The following is a 17,956-nucleotide window of genomic DNA, read 5'->3' as shown; positions in this document are numbered from 1 at the left end:
GCAGGAAGGCACTTCTGGAAATTTATAAAGTAACAGGGGCAGTAGGGCTTGCCTAATCTTGGTATTTCAAACACTAAAGGAGCATTGAGAAACAGAGGAGGGAATATGAATAAAATGCTTAGTACTGGAGAGGGTCTTACCCTTACACAAAGTAGCATATCTCCCCTGGCAAATGTGCATATTCAATGTACGCCAATAAATCAACTATGCTTAACGTGTGTTTGAATTGTAATGAACGTAGATTGATGCTTTGCAGATTTTTCAATATAGTAATCAGTATCAGACATGCAGGATGAATTAAATAATTTGCCTCTATCGTTGCTCACAATCAGACGTATGTTCTCCAGTTTTAGATGCAAATGGTGTTGTTTTCCAACATTGTTTTGGAACCTAATGTATAATCAGTGAGTTCTGATATCATCGCTTCACTGTTCATTAGGAAAGCTTGTATAGTATAAACAATAATACTGCCCCTAATATAAATTAGTACAGATAGTAGATGATCTCTGATGTCTGCAGCCTTGTACCTTAATAAATTCACTCTGTGGTTTCTATTATTCTTGTAATTAGGTATAAGTACAAAGTGTTTTATACCATACATCAGTAGTTCTCATACCATGTCTTGGTGCTCTTAAATTTAGTAACAAAAATACTGAATTGCTTTTATCGTTCGCCAAATCTGTATCTTCTGTAGTTGTTGCCATTACTCTGCAACCAATACATTAAACATATGCAATCATGTATATTCATTTAAACTTATAACATGTGTTGCATGCACAGTACTGTTATCAAAATGTTTTCCATAATTCATCATGTAATTTACTCATTTCGAAATGCCAATCCTTTTACAGCTTAGGTCAAATGTTATTATCTATCAAATATGTCACTTATAAACAAATGAAACGGAATGGAAGCTTGTACTGGACCTTGCATGGTATTGTCCTCACCTCATATTTATTTTGTTCATGTTTAAGGAAACTATGTCAGTTTAATTAAGGGACCACTTAATAATCCTGTATTATTGTCATTGCATTTAATATTTCAAGTATTTCTCGCAGTCCTTGAGTTGTAAAGTGTAGTTAACATCATCAGGTAATTGTAATATTCCTAACCATCGTTATGCCGCACAGTGAGCAGAAATACGTCTACGTAAGGGTAGTGTCACACTGGCAGTTGTCAGTCTAATTTTTTTGAAAACCATTGTTTAATTTTATGAGTGATTATGAGCAATTCTTCCACATTGATTTTTCTCTGCTGAGTATCGATCTTCTACATATTAAGCGTTTTTTATGTAATCTTGAGGTTTGACATGCAGAGGAAATAAAAACAGCTGCACATTGCTGCTTAACAATAGTGACAATGTTCTAGGTGCCAGGTAATTGTCAGATACCGTTTATTTCAATAGAGTTTAATTTTCTAGTAGCGTTTTAGCTATCTATGTCTGCAGAAACTGCCAGCATATCGATAAAAGAAAATTGCTGGTATGAAATCATCCAGTTAGTTTTAGTGGATGTCTATAGGAAAATATTTACAGTGAATTTTCTGCTCTAATTTTTACTGTGATCATGTCTGCTAAAAAATGTGACACTATACTAGCAGATAACACTCTGTACAAGTCATCTGTAGAACAATGCGCAAATATACATTTGTGCTGAATGTTTTAACTCCCCACTGCAGACAGGTGAAGCTCCTCCCATATAGGAAAGTGTCCTGGATCTGATACCACTCAGAAAGATGATAATACAGTCATTTGTGTTGCTATGACCAGGGCTGCCTAGAGGAATTCAGGGCCCGGGTACAACAAATTCATGGGGCCCCCCCTCATAGTCGAGTAAGCCCGCAAAAAAATTTGGGGATGTGGTCATACATTCAGGGGCGTGGCAATGCGCCATTGGGGCGTGGCTAGCCTAACGGCGGCGTAAATTTTTTCGGAGGTGTGGTCATGCATTTGGGGGCGTGCAAATGCGCCATTGGGGCGTGGCTAACATCAAAATCACTAGGCTCTCAATTCGCCGGAGCGTCACATGTGCTCAAGCACTCCTGACTTTCAGGACATCTACCACCACAGTGTAGTATACAAAGAATGCAGTGTGTACACAAACAGTTCAGTCTTGGCCTACACCTTACATTGGGCACAACATTCACCAAAAATTGATATTGTCCCTACTAGGATCACAACATTTCACACACTGTGCTGCTCTCTCCTACCTGTTCTTCTCACTTTCTCCACCTGTGGCTGCTGGTTTCTTTAGTTGTGGCTTGTCTGGATCCAGAAGTGTTGAAGGACCTATTTTGGAAAAAAAATGGCTACATTTAGAAAATTACAGCCAGCCCCGGCGTTAAATCAATAGCACCCACGATTAATAATTAGGCCTTCCTCCAGCCCCAACATTAAAATAATACTATTCACATTTAATAAATAAACCTATTTCCCTTCCTGCAAACAGCCCCAGCAATACCTATTTCCCGCAACCATCACTGCCATTAAATAATTCATAGTCACATTTAATAAATAGACCTCATTCTCCCTAAACTCACTCCAACATTCAATAGCCCCCAAACCACCCCATCTTAAATTAATAGTCCCCACCATCACCCTACAAACAAAATAGCACCCATTAATTAGCCACCACCTACCTCACACTCACTACATTGCAACAAGCCCCCTGTGCCATCACACACACAATACTGTGCCCCCTTATGCTCACACTGCGCCCTCCATGCTGCCTTCCCTCCTTCTTTTTCCCTCTGTGCCTCTCTCCCACTTTTTTTTTATTCCTCTGTGCCTCTCTCATTTTTTTCCTCCTCTGTTCCTCTCTCCCACTTTTTTTTCCTCCTCTGTTCCTCCCACTTTTTTTTCCTCCTCTGTTCCTCTCTCCCACTTTTTTTTCCTCCTCTGTGGCTCTCTCCCCTTTCTTTATAGTACTGTCCCTCTCTGTTTTCCTCCCCTTGCCTCTCCGTTTCTTTACTTACCTTTTGTCAACTTCTTTCCTTTCTTTTCTTCTCTTCTGTCTCCTCGTCTGTCTTCGTTCTTCATGCTGGCTGCGGCGCTCCTCACTGACTGACGGGCGTGACTTGATGACGTCACGCCCGGCAGTCAGTGTGAATGGAGAAGAGGAGAGGAGGGACATGGCGCCGCGCGATCACGTGAGTATTGGGTTTTTTTTTGTTTGTTTTTTTTCTTCTAGCTCCCCCCACCAACGAAACCCAAGACATCCCCAAAAAAATAAATAAAAAAAATAAAAATCGCAAAAGAGAAAATAGAAAAAATAAAAAAATTAAATTAGCGACGAGGGCCCGGCCCGGGCCCCCTGGCATGGCCGGGCCCAGGTAAAATGTACCCGCCCCCCCCTCTCGGCGGCCCTGGCTATGACACTACTGGATCTGCCCTGTAAATGAACCTACCCTACAGTGCATTTATCCACAGAAAGTATGTCACGTGGTCACTGAAACTCTGCCTGCTAAGATAGAGAAGCACCTCCCTCCCAACATGACAGCCATCTACAGAGGATTGAAATGGAAATTGGTATAAATGAATTTCAAATGGTGGCTTGACTTTCTCTTTAGTTTAAAAAACAATTTGACACTTTAAAGTCTTTATGTGTGTGTGTGTATTACATTACTATATTCTTTCTAATTATCTGATGCATTTTCAGCTTCTTTAACAGCAAATACAGTATACGGAGTGTTTTTATGCAGTAAAGTTCCCCTTTTCAGGAAATATATACAATTTGTTATGTGACAATGCAATGGCAAAATCTTTATTGTCGACTTGAATTTTAATTCAGTTAAAGGTTGAAAACCTACACAAGGGGACACTGCTTCAAAGACTTAACCATATGGACAACTATTGGGAATTAAAAGTAACTGTAGTGCGTAAATTGAATCTGATCTGTTTATAGAAAATGTTCAGAAGAGGATTTGCTTTTAAACTCTTGAGAAATGCATCAGAGAAGCTTAAGATAACACAAGATAAAACCTGATTAAGGCTCTGTCTAGTGGTATTTCAGCTATAGTTTATATTATTTAATTGTACAGTAGAACATTTATTTAAAAAATCGTATATAACTTGTCTTATGAACTTTGAGTGGGATTATTTTAAAATAGCAAAGTTTTCTTTATGTAATCTTGTAAAACCTTCACTTGAATTACTTTATTATTTGCTTAAGCTTTTCATTTTTCTGGCAGTTTTTACACCAGCCAGCCATAAGCAGAGTAGCATTATGGGTAGCGAACATCTGCAGTGTGAATTCTAAAATGCACTAAAAGACTCCAATCAACTCCACACAAACACTAGGCTTTGTATGTTATTAAAGTATAATTACATAAACCAGCGGTTCCCAAAGTGTACGCAGCGGCTCCCAGGGGTGCCGCGGCCAGTCAGAGGAAAAAAAGAAAAACTTACCAATCCGCGCCGCACCGGGACCTAGCATCCTTCTCTCTTCTTCAGCACGCCCGACAATCAGTGACAAGCTGCGGGAGAGAGGAGGATGCTGGGTCCCGGCGCCGCGCGGATTGGAGAGTTTTTTTTCTCTGGCTGGCCGCGGCGGAGGGGGGGCAGAGTGGCAGCAGAGTGAGAGAGGGGCATAGAGAAAGGGGCAGAAAGAGAGTAGCAGAGTGAGAGGGGGGCAAAGTGGGGGCAGAGTGAGAGAGGATGGCAGTGAGAGTGGCAAAGTGAGAGGGGGGCAGCGGGGACAGCGTGAGAGGAGGCAGTGTGAGAGAGGGCAGAGTGGCAGTGTGAGAGGAGGCACAGTGACAGCGTGAGAGAGGGCAGAGAGGCAGCATGTGAGGGGGCAGAGGGGCAGCGTGAGAGAGGGCAGAGGGGGCAGCGTGACTGGATGCAGAGGGGGCAGAGTGTGTGGAGATGAAGGAGGTCACAGTGTCAGTTAGTTGTCAATTATTCTTTGACAGAAATATAATTGAAAAAAATATATAAAAATATTATTTTTTCCTTGGATCTATGCGTCTTATTTTTGCATACAACTAAATAAGTATATCTGTCCTGACCTAAATACTTATTACGTTTTTTTGACCCAACTACTTCTAAAACAGGACTGCTCAATAATTATTTTGGATGGGTGCCTTGAAAAAATTATGGAGACTCTCTAAGAGTGCCGCGAACTGCAAAAGTTTGGGAACCACTGACATAAACAATATACTGTTTTTCTTTAATGAGTCCATGTTTATTACATGTCAGTGCCATGGTAGTATTGAAGGTCTTTGGTTCTAAATTTCTGTATTCAGAATATTTTTGCTTCTGCTTTTTTTTTCTTTTTTTGAATACTTTTCATTAACAACATCAAGTACAGAAATTATTACAAAATTCCAAATAGGTTTAGCAATAATATTATATACATAAGTGTGGGGCACACAACACTCCCATACACTGCTTTTACAACAGGAAGTCAAGTTGTGTACTGGTCTTGTACCATAGTGATGTTATGGTTTTAATTTTTCAAATAGGAAGAGTGTAAAGTGGTTAGGAGAAAGGGGCACAGTGCAGGGTTGTGAGGGGGAGGGAGAGGGAATTAGATGGGGAATGAAGGAGAAAGGGGCACAGTGCAGGGTTGTGAGGGGCAGGGAGAGGGAATTAGATGGGGAATGAAGGAGAAAGGGGCACAGTGCAGGGTTGTGAGGGGCAGGGAGAGGGAATTAGATGGGGAATGAAGGAGAAAGGGGCACAGTGCAGGGTTGTGAGGGGCAGGGAGAGATAATTAGATGGTGAATGAAGGAGAAAGGGGCACAGTGCAGGGTTGTGAGGGGGAGGGAGAGGGAATTAGATGGGAAATGAATGAGAAAGGGGCACAGTGCAGTGTTGTGAGGGGGAGGGAGAGGGAATTAGATGGGGAATAAAGGAGAAAGGGGCACAGTGCAGGGTTGTGAGGGGGAGGGAGAGGGAATTAGATGGGGAATGAAGGAGAAAGGGGCACAGTGCAGGGTTGTGAGGGGGAGGACGAGGGAATTAGATGGGGAATGAAGGAGAAAGGGGCACAGTGCAGGGTTGTGAGGGGCAGGGAGAGGGAATTAGATGGGGAATGAATGAGAAAGGGGCACAGTGCAGGGTTGTGAGGGGCAGGGAGAGGGAATTAGATGGGGAATGAATGAGAAAGGGGCACAGTGCAGGGTTGAGAGGGAATTAGATGGGGAATGAAGGAGAAAGGGGCACAGTGCAGAGTTGTGAGGGGCAGGGAGAGGGAATTAGATGGGGAATGAATGAGAAAGGGGCACAGTGCAGGGTTGAGAGGGAATTAGATGGGAAATGAAGGAGAAAGGGGCACAGTGCAGGGTTGTGAGGGAGAGGGAATTAGATGGGGAATGAAGGAGAAAGGGGCACAGTGCAGGGTTGTGAGGGGGAGGGAGAGGGAATTAGATGGGTAATGAATGAGAAAGGGGCACAGTGCAGGGTTGTTCGGGGGAGGGAGTGAGTATTAGGTGGGGCATGAGAGGAAGAAGGTTCATGCGATGAATATGGAGGGATGGGTTAGGGATGGCACAGTTCCGCTACTAGTTAGAACCGGAGCAGAGGCTGGTTATTATAGGACCAGATTTGGTGGAAAGATGCGTTTTGCATCCACTTTTAAGATGCCAGTAGTCCGGTTGCAGTCCCCACTTTTCTGCCACTGATCAATTAGCCTTATACATATTTTGCTTTCCCAGGGTCCTGCATATTTTACTTAAAAACGTTTTTGTACCATTTCACATCAGGCTAGAAAACACTACTATTTTGCAGTTCAATTTAATTTCTGTATTTCTCCGTCATTACTGTCTATGCGCACCTTCAAAATGTTCATTTGGTATTGTTAAACCCTCCTCTGAAGAGACCCCAGTCATTATAAAAGGGGGAGGGGGAATTCCTGTAGCATTTGATAGCTCTCTGTGCTATTACCCTAAATCCCACAGCACATTTTTGTTTTCTTATATATGGACAATGTGATTGCATGCACATTGGCATTCAGCTTCAGGTGCAAACGTTGTACAGAATTCATCTAAAACTGAACTTTAAAAAAGATCTCTATGCTAATTTCATGGCCACTTGGGGAAAAGGTAGAGTGAATGCTCACATGAGCGCATACCTGCAGATTGTAATATTTTGTTCTGTGTATACTGTATTCTTTACCACACATTGCCCTGAATGGCTGCATGAATGGCTCATGGGATCAACATTTGATCCCTTTTTAAAGTTCAATTTAATTTTTTAACACAGCTGGAGCAGAAGGGTATCACAGGCTGAATACCACCCACTGTGCATGCACCCTAAGAAGGGTTCTCAGTTAACATCTGCATCTCATGATTCAACATTCTTTAAACACACATCTATTATTAACAAGCAAGGCAACATGCAATAGGATGCAGTCTTACCAGCACTGCAGCATACCTCCCCTTTCATGTTTCCTGCCCTATTGATACAATATATGAAGGAGGAACCAAATTGGAGTTACCTCACGTGTGAAGATACACTTCACTGATCAGGTGCCTTATCCAAACGCATAACTATATAGACAACGGGGCATCTAATTTGCTACCGCTGTTTGATAAGACAGATAAATGAAATGATGCCTTTTAGCAGGAAGTATTAGAGTGTTTTATACTTGTTTTTCTCATAAATGATACATAATATCTAGGCTTTTACTCAGGCTGTAGTATTAATGTTAGCGTTTTCAAGATACCGTTTTAGAAAAAATAAATAAAAATAAATGGTAAAACATATATTCCTGCATATAATTTATTTTCGTTGCTCCACAGTACCTAATTTTATTGTCAATCATGTAAAATAAATATAAATGCATCTGTCTTTTATAATAATTTTGTAACATTGGCACATTTGTACATCAGAGCTATATAATTATTATATGTTTGCCACTGTCTATGATAACACATTTCTGTTTCCAGTTTGTCAAATAAAGCACATCATATTAACATGCAATGATGAATTTGAAATTAACTATCTTTAAGTAAATGAAGACTGATATACAAATTAGTAGACTCTTTCATAACCTATAGGAACAGCACTGCACTATGGGGAGGCATCCAGATAACATACACTGAACTCAGAAATGAAACAGTTAAATATCCTAGAAATACGTGAAAGATGAATCATGGCTAAAAGGCTGACATTCATGCCCTCACAGCTGGGATCTTAATAAAAGCAGTTTTCATAGATCTTTCCTATTGAGGGAATTTATTCGCAAAATGACATGCATTACTTATATTAATTAAAATTGTTATTATACTTTATTGGATCAAGGCATCTAGTTATTGCAGCACAGTTATTTTGTACTCAAAGCTAAGATTGTGCAAAGATAATCCAGTGGTTTTAGCAGAGAAAGAGTGGCCATATGTGAAGAATCCCATGCTGATATTTGCACATTTAGCAACAGAACAGCATGTTGTAGGGTCATCTGCCAGTCACAGAATGTAATCCTGGTTTCACTGGGTACAGTTGGAAAAAAATTATCTTTCTGCAAAAGCATCTAATCCAAAGTAAACTGAAACATAATGTTAAATTGTATTAAAAATATTTGAGCATATCCTGTGAATATTTGTTACTTTTTAAAAGTAATGAATGCACTTTAACAAGGGTGTGTATACTAATGTATACACTGATCAGCCACAACATTAAAAGCACCTGCCTAATATTGTGTAGGTCCCCCTTATGCTGCCAAAACTGCTTTGACCCTTAGAGGCATGGACTCCACAAGGTCTCTGAAGGTGTCCTGTGGTATCTGGCACCAAGATGTTCGGAGCAGATTCTTTAAGTAATGTAAGTTGCACAGTGGGACTTACACGGCTCTGACTTGTTTTTTCAGTACATTCCACAGATGCGTGATCGGATTGAGATCTGTGGAATTTGGAGGCCAAGTTAACTCTTTGTCATGTTCCTCAAATCCTTCCTCAACATTTTTTGTAGTGTGGCAAGGCACATTATCCTGCTGAAAGAGGCCACTACCATCAGGGAATACTATTGACATGAAGGGGAGTACTTGGTCTGCAACAATGTTTAGGTAGGTGGCACATGTCAAAGTAATATCCATATGAATGTCAGGAGCCAGGGTTTCACAACAGAATACACTGCCCCTGTCGGCTTGCCTTCTACCCATAGTGCTGCCCCAGTTGCCATATCTTCCCCAAGTAATCGATGCGGACATTCATATGTTGTAATAGAAAACGTGATTCTTCATACCGGGCCACCACCTTCCTAGTCCAGTTCTTTCACACAAGTGTCCATTATAGGCGCTTTCACCAGTGGATTGGGGTCAGCATGGTCAATCTGACCGCTCTGCGGCCACACAGCAATCTGCGATGCACTGTATATTCTGACATCTTTCTATCATAGCCAGCGTCAGCTTGTTCAGCTATTTGTGCTACAGTAGCTCTTCTGTCGGATTGGACCAGATGGGCTAGCCTTCTCACGTGCATCAATGAGCCTCGGGCACCTATGACCTTCTCACCGGTTCACCAATTGTCCTTCCTTGGACCAATTTTGGTAGCTACTAACCACTTTATATCAGGAACACCTGCCGTTTTGGAGATGCTCTGACCCAGTCATCTAGTCATCACATCCCTTATAGATTAATTCAGGAAGATGTCCAGCTTAATTTTTTTGTAGTTGGTGAGGTCCAATGGAGGATCTCTGACCGCAAGAGTGGTGATCACATGTAAATGGGACAGCCAGGTCCAAGGCTGACTACGCAGCTCAAACACTTTCGACCACAAGCGCTAATGCTGGGGTGTAAGGGGTCATTTACATGCTTTCACAAGCATTAAGGAACACTAGTGGTCTTTATGGTTAAAAAGCATGATATATATTTTAGAAACATGTCTAATGTGGCTTTGTGTGATGCAGTCTTTTTTGAGTATGTATGAAATAACTTAAAAAGTAAAATGTATGCTTAGATAGTGAAACATATTAAGCAACAGTAGAAAGCTAGCACCATTCCAGTAGTAAGTTATAAATATTTTATTGGTCAATGGGTGGAAAACAGCGCTCCCTAGATGTGTATGTAGAGCTGCCAAAAGGAGAATGATATAGGTGACCCCAGTCCCTAAAGAAGTTTTGCAGATTAGCGGAAAGGACTCCTTGGCGCTAAAGCGAGAGAGGTGCAGTGAGATCACTGCTTCCAAAGCCAGGACAATGCCGTCCCCTGTTCCACCTAGGGAAGGTAAGGAAGAACGAACAACAGGCTCCCACAGAGAATGACTAAGTCCCTCTTCATTCCTATTGGATTTTCAATTGTTTTGGAATCCACTACCTTGTTTTGAAACAGACTGTGTCATCTAAGCCGTTTAGGATTCATTCCTGTACACTTTGCACGCTTGTTCAGTGGAGTGCCTATTAGGCACTACAAGAGACTTGACACATCAGATTTCGTTGATTGCCACATTGGTGTTTCTGTTATAAGCATTTTCTCTGGTGCATTTGCCTTTGAATATTATACTTTACTGTTTATGGTGCACTCTGTGCACCTTATTTACAGCTTACAGTTTAAAGCTTATCAAGTGTCTATGCGGCACAATATTGCTTGAATATATGTATATGGAATTATTTGTTCTGGCCAGAACTTTGTTTCACTGTGTTTATCTTATATCAGCACAATAAACTCTCCCCCTTTTTTTACACACGACCTCACTGCACCTCTCTCGCTTCAGCGCCAAGGAGTCCTTTCCTCTAATCTATAAATATTTTATATAAAGCATGATATATAAAAATACAGCTAATAAATTGTTTTGTTGTAGACAATATCCACCTTCGGCAGAAATGTTGAAACGCTATCTTTACATAACAAAACTGAGTTTTTAGGCATTTTTTTTATTTTGTTTATGTATTCAGTACAGAGGACTTTCTCAGACACTTAATGCATATTATTAATTTAAAATGACCTTGTTTAATATTTGTTAGTTTTTTATTTACTGCAACCATGAGTGAGTCATTCGCAAATACAGGGTCTATATTTTAGAGGTGAAAATATCTCTGGCACAAACTAGTGTTTTAGACGGTGATAGGGCTTCAACATGCACATCAAGTTGTCACAGCCATCAGTATCCTAAGATTTAACAGATATCTTGGTGGTACATGTAGCGCCACAACATTTGTTCTGCTACTACCATATGTGATAACAAGAAGACCAATTAAAAAATTATTCATGTTTTGAATAAAACATTTCTTCACTGGTCAATATTTTTTAAATAATTAGTTTTATATTTTTTTTACATATTTTTAGCTTTTTTTTTTTGTTTTTTGTTGTTGCAATTATTATTTTTTATTTTTTTTAAATTGTGGTTGTTTGTGGAAGTCTGGGCTTTCAGTTCCACTTTGCAAGTGTTAACAGGCTAGCCAGGTCATTTACGTGCACATCCCCTGAGACTCGCTCGGCAAAGCAATAAGTTAACCCTTACCACTCTGTGCCAGTGTTGTCAAGGCAGTTGAATATCACTTCGCTGTCTCGATGAGATGTTGTTAGATTGCGGTGATGGATAGAAAATGAGCGCAATCTCTTCATTTTAATAAATAGATCCTACAATATGTATAAATATCTAAATAAATGGTGACTTCTGATGTCATCACTTTAATGATCATTAATACAACTTGAGTGTTCTAAGGAATAAAGCCTCAATTGTGAATTTTTATGGATCTTAAAAGTCATTTTGGAGAATCATGACCTAGATGAAAGCATTTGGTGTGCGACATTGTACCTTTATACACAGAATCGTCCGTGACACTTAATATCCTTATAATTTACAGTAGGGGTTATATTATCCCAAGTTCAGTCAGTTCTACATATTTGAATGTCTGTCAGTTTGCTAAAAAATGTAAAGTTTTTGTTTTCATATATTGTTTGAGCATACTTACCAAGAGCTTTACTTTTAGCATTTCTTTAACATTTTGTTAGATATTGCTGCTTTTCCAGAAAGTATAAATGTTTTAGAAGGTGTGTCCGGAGATGTGAGAACACCGGACAAGCTCATTGACAATATAAATAATAGCAGTGATGGCAGACATGCATGGCTCTCTCCAATTCTTCCTGGCTTGGTAAGTTTCTTACAGCAAATTATGAAGGCACTGTGTTTATAGTGAATTAAAGTATGCAGTACTCTTACATGGTGTGCCCAACTGACTAAATACAATTAAATAATTGTGCTCATATTGCAACAACTTTGAAGTTAGAATTTTTGTTATTTTACGATACTAGAAACTTTTAAGTGGTTTAAGGTCGGTTAAGTTGACTAATGGTTTCTTATGAGCTAGAGTTCATAGGTTGGTTATTTTTTTTACAGTAATTGTTTGTTGTTTAGTTCGTTGTTAGAGAGACATATTTTTTTGTTCAATTTGATGTTTAAGAAAACCAAATAAAATCATTTTAAAATGTAAAATTGGTTGACACTCATTCTTCTTTATAATTCTTATAACGGGCACATTTTGATACCTGTTTATTATTACTATTATTATTATTATTCTACTTTATATGGCGCCACAAGTTGTTCGCAGTGCCATACAGATTACAAACAATAAGAACGTACAATGTATAACAGCACAGAAGAATAAACGAGTAACATTATAACTCATAAGAGCTTACACGCTAAAGGTAGACACAAGACAGCAGACACAAGGGAGAGTCGGTGAAGGGCATCTGGTGTAAGAGGAACGCGTATGAGGGATTGAGGATGAGGTAATCAAGCATAGAGAGATGGCTAAGCGGATGGATGGTAGACTTTCAAGAATAGGTGGGTTTTTAGTGCCCGTTTGAAGCTGCACAGACTAGGGGAAAGTCTGATATAACAGGGAGATCGTTCCAGTGAAGGGGAACAACCCGGGAGAAATCTTGGATTCGGAAGTGGGATGTGGTGGTCAGAGGGAAAGAAAGTAGATGGTCATTGGCTGATCGCAAGAGGCAGGAGGGAGTGTGTATGAAGAGGAGTTTGGAAATGTATGGAGCATTGGAGTGGGCAAGGGACTTGTAGATGAGGGTGGGGACTTGTAGATGAGGGTGGGGAGTTTGAAGAGGATTCTGTAGGGGATCAGGAGCCAGTGTAAGGTTAGGCAAAGAGAGGTGGCAGATGAAGGGTGGCATGAGAGGAAGATATGTCTAAACTCCATTGTAGAAATACAAATGATTTTTAAGTGCTTTGAGGGTAGAGCAACTTTTTGCATTGTTCATCCAGAAGTTTTCAGTTTTAAAGTAAGTGGGGACAGAAATACCTTTAGCCAATCAAATCATTGGACTGGACAACACAGCGAAGTGTTTCAGGAGATGAGTGTGATGGTCTTGTGGAAGGCAATAACATGTCAACTCATGTGATTATTTTAGTACAGGGCTGCAGGTGACAGCAGCAGTGTCTTGATTTAAGCAGGGAAATGGAGGTCAGCAGAAAGCCAGAACTTAAGAGTTTGACAGAGTAATGAGTAGGCTCCTCCAGCAGCATAAATTAATTATGTGTTATTCCTGTAAAACCAATGCAGGAAGTTTGTCAGATAAAATGCAGTTTTATATGAAACATTCATATATATGTTATTAAATATTATAGGGTGTATTATTTTATATTAAGTATACAAACAGAATGTAAAAGAGTAAAGTACTAATCTGTGCTGCAATTAATGTATTAATACTCAGATTGGCGAAATGTTGGCATAAACTCAATGTGAGGCCTTGTAGTAAAACAATAATACAGAAAAGTGGATTTTCATTTTCATTCACTTGGATCAAACATTCCTATTGCCTTTTGCAGGAAGGGATACACAGAATAATTAGAAACGTAGCCAAGGATAGAGCGCAAGAGATGTAGTCAACCAATAACGGGGATCAAAAGGGAATAATCAGCCAGTACCAGAAGATAAGTGCTAGAAAAGCATTCACCCAGCACATGTAATCAGTCCAGTAAGGAAAATCAGGAACATTGGTTTATGGAAACCAAGTTCAATATACTGGAAATTGCTGGTGGTCTGCCAGAACCTTGTATAGGGTGTTTTGTGGTTGCTAGTCTCTGATGTACGTGGGAAATTTTCGCCCCTGTGCAGAATTGCAAAAACTGCACTCAAAAACATGAACCGTGTGCACGTGTAGAAGGCACCAGTTCTCTGCTTTTGATATGGGAGAAAAGATTGTGCGAGAAAACATTGCATCTCTGGTAGCAAAGCTACAGGACCGTTTTTGAAAATTATTATTATTATTATCATTTATTTGTTAGGCGCCACAAGGTTTCCGCAGCGCCGCACATAGTACAAACAGTAGACTATACAGGGTATAACAGTACAGAACAATAAACAAAAAGTACCAATACTTCAGAAACTCCAGGCAGGCAGATGCAATAGACACGGAGCAGAAGAACGTGTAAGGAGACAAGAGGGAAGAGGGCCCTGCTCATTCGAGCTTACATCCTAAGGGAGGGTTGACAGACCAGGCACAAGAGGAGCCAGTTGAGGCAATGGGAGAGAGGGGAGAATGAGCGGAGGAGTTGGGGTTAAGTGGATGGGTGGTAGGCTTTGAGAAAGAGGTGAGTTTTGAGTGCACGTTTGAAGGAGCACAGAGTGGGAGAGAGGCGGAAAAGACCGGGAAATTAAGGTTGTGGTCTAAATGTGCATTTAGGACATAGGAGACTCATGAAGAAGTTTTTAGAGCAAGTAAGGCCTAGTCAGGAGTTGTGTCAGCAAATACATTAAACTTGTGTACACTTCGACGTGCATGAGTTGTCTAAATATAAAAATATCTGTGCTGCTATTAACATTCTCATGGTTTACTTGGCTTTGGGTTGTTTTAACCTCACCCACTGTGTGTGTGGCCTGTTTTAATGAATATTAAATAATAATACATATTATTGTTTCATATCCTCATGTAATTTTTGGGACGACACTAAAACCAATGGCTACTAACTATATAATATTGATAGAACAATGACTGCTTATCTTGAATTTAGTACATTTGCCCTTCATTTTTCAGTCTTGAAGAATGAAGATATGTTCCTGACCCTAGTCAAATTAATCTAAAATGGAGCGTAATTATTTAGGAATACTTGTAAAGCTAACATCCATTCAAAGCAAATATTTGTACTGTCTTTAAAACTAAACTAAAAGATTTGTCTAGTTGAGTTTTGTAAATACCAGTTTACTCCACTCGCTAACATGTATGTTGCAATATGAAGCAACTTAAACCAAAGATGTGGAGGAGACTACTAAAAAAGATAAGCACTTCTGCAACACTTGTATTGATATGTTGTTTTTATACATTGTTGAAATGGTGACCATTTGGTAACTCCTGGGTCTTTAATTTTGAAAAAACACCCACTGTACACATGTTGTGTTATAATAGCTTGTATCTGTTTAATTGAAAACTTTTTTTCAAAATAGGTTAATCGAATTTATGTTGTTTTTGATCAACCAACCAAAGTGTCTATGATCAAATTATGGAATTATGCTAAAACCCCACTAAGAGGAGTAAAAGAATTTGGCGTAAGTATTAAGAATAATTGCTTTTGCAATTACCATTAGCTTCAGGTCACTGAAATGACTTGCTGTTTTATTCGTTTTACTAAAACAAATAAGTTGTTAATATAATCACTAATGTATTCTGAAAGAATTACTACTATATTTAATTTTCAGAAACAAATTAAGATGTCTTATTTTGCATACTTTCCATGTTGGATGCAGTGAAAAAAATGTAGAGTTAAATGACCTTACAAGAATTTAAATTTTTTTTCATATTTATGAAAGACACTTTTTAACTTTATACAGTTATTTATAGAACTGACAAAAGGATTACTTGCTGGAAGAGTTATAGTTCTGCTCCCAGCTTTAGGAGATTTATTGCAAGTTCAGATGTTTTGACCAAACAGTATCGATCACAAATATTGATTCCCATCGCAATGGATTCATCCTTCACCTAAATAAGCGTTAGTGTATATTTTTGATACTTTTTAATGTTGTGGCATACTGTTATAGTTGTAGTGATGACATTGTCCCGCATATTTATTGAATTACTTTTATTCAGACTTTACTTTATGTGTTGTTATTAGATTTAATAATGTGGTGCAAAGCAAAATGTGCTGTAAACTATAAAAAATAATCCAAGATCAGTTTGTAAACATTTTAACAATTTAGTTAAGCTAGACTAACAGAAGTGAATAGATGACTTGTTGCTATTAGTAGCAGCACATCAGATCACATTATATAATATTATTTTCTTTTCACATTGTGTAGATGGACAAGGATAGTATGTTGTACTTCCAATGTAATCAGTAATTAATTGGATGTAACCTTATCACCTGCCAACATTTCTGATCTGACCTGACCATGTCTATTTGACTAAGGCCAGACTCCTTTTGGGCACTGAAACCCATTACTGACCTGTGGAAAATTGAGACTGTTGACAGGTGTATACTCAGACAGGGTTCTCTCAGTCCTATTTCCTGAAGTCTAAGGAATACATTTACTACAAGTTAACCCGTGCATGATACTCATGCATTCTAGTCAAATCAAGCTACTTAAGGTGTTAAAAAGGTTCTTGTCATGCATTTGGGGCTAGGCCAGGCCTCCTCAGGGGAAGAGCGTTACTTCCCGACGTAAGCGCCCTTTTTTAACGTGGTTTTGTCTAGAGATGAGCGCACTCGGATTTTGTGAATCCGATCCCACCCGAACCTTTCCGATCCGAGTCTGATCCGAGACAGATCCGGGTATTGGCGCCAAATGAAAACTTGAAACCGAGGCTCTGAGTCATAATCCCGCTGTCGGATCTCGCGATACTCGGAACCTATAAATTCCCCGCTAGTCGCCGCCATCTTCACTCGGGCATTGATCAGGGTAGAGAGAGGGTGTGTTAGGTGGTCCTCTGTTCTGGTAGATCTCGTGCTGTGCTGTTTAGTTCTGTGCTGTGCTGTTTAGTTCTGTGCTGTGCTGTGCTGTGCTGTGTTCTGCAGTATCAGTCCAGTGGTGCTGTGTGCTGTGCCCTGTGCTTCTAAGGGCATAGTTATTTCCCCAATATTCCCAAGTGTTTAAAAAATTCAAAAAAAGTCAATTAAAAAAAAATTAGAAAAACTAATTAAAAATTTTTTTAATTGCAACAAAATTTGCCAAACCAATCCTGCAGTATAAGCCCATTGGTACTGCAATATTACAAAGTTCACACATTCTGCAGTATCAGTCCAGTGGTGCTGTGTGCTGTGCTCTGTCAATTTTGAGTTCAGTGGTGCTGCTGGGTCCTGTGTGCTGTGTCCTGTTCAGTCCAGTGGTCCTGTGTCCCGTGCTCTGTGCTTCTAAGGGCATAGTTATTTCCCCAATATTCCCAAGTGTTTAAAAAATTAAAAAAAAGTTAATAAAAAAAAATACAAAAAACTAATTTTTTATTTTTTTTAATTACAACAAAATTTGACAAACCAATCCTGCAGTATAAGCCCATTGGTACTGCAATATTACCAAGTTCACACATTCTGCAGTATCTTGTGCTACATATAATGGAGAGCAAAAATTTGGAGGATAAAGTAGGGAAAGATCAAGACCCACTTCCTCCTAATGCTGAAGCTGCTGCCACTAGTCATGACATAGACGATGAAATGCCATCAACGTTGTCTTCCAAGCCCGATGCCCAATCTCCTAGTACAGGGCATGTAAAATCCAAAAAGCCCAAGTTCTCAAAAAAAAGCAAAAAGAGAAACTTAAAATCATCTGAGGAGAAACGTAAAGTTGGCAATATGCCATTTACGACACGTAGTGGCAAGGAATGGCTTAGGCCCTAGCCCGTGTTCATGACTAGTGGTCCATCTTCACCCAAGGATCTTAGCCCTCCTCCTCCTCCTCCCCCCCCCTACAAAAAATTAAAGAGAGTTATGCTGTCAGCAACAAAACAGCAAATAACTCTGCCTTCTAAAGAGAAATTATCACAAATCCCCAAGGTGAGTCCAAGGGTGTTGGTGGTTGTGAAGCCTGACCTTCCCATCACTGTACGGGAAGAGGTGGCTCGGGAGGAGGCTATTG

The 17,956-nt window shown here is 39.7% G+C and overlaps 1 protein-coding gene across 1 annotated transcript in view; it reads left to right on the top strand.

Annotated features, from left to right (window-relative positions):
* The window catches only part of KATNIP (katanin interacting protein), a 137,722-nt gene that overhangs the window by 106,770 nt on the left and 12,996 nt on the right, over positions 1–17,956 (top strand). The window contains exons 24-25 of the mRNA XM_075179860.1: positions 11,889–12,028; positions 15,338–15,439. Coding sequence (XP_075035961.1) covers positions 11,889–12,028; positions 15,338–15,439 — 242 coding nt within the window. The remainder of the gene's footprint in view (positions 1–11,888; positions 12,029–15,337; positions 15,440–17,956) is intronic.

Source organism: Mixophyes fleayi, chromosome 7 (assembly GCF_038048845.1).
Source record: "Mixophyes fleayi isolate aMixFle1 chromosome 7, aMixFle1.hap1, whole genome shotgun sequence".
In the NCBI taxonomy this organism is placed as follows: domain Eukaryota; kingdom Metazoa; phylum Chordata; class Amphibia; order Anura; family Limnodynastidae; genus Mixophyes; species Mixophyes fleayi.
This window is presented reverse-complemented; position numbering and strand designations above follow the sequence as displayed.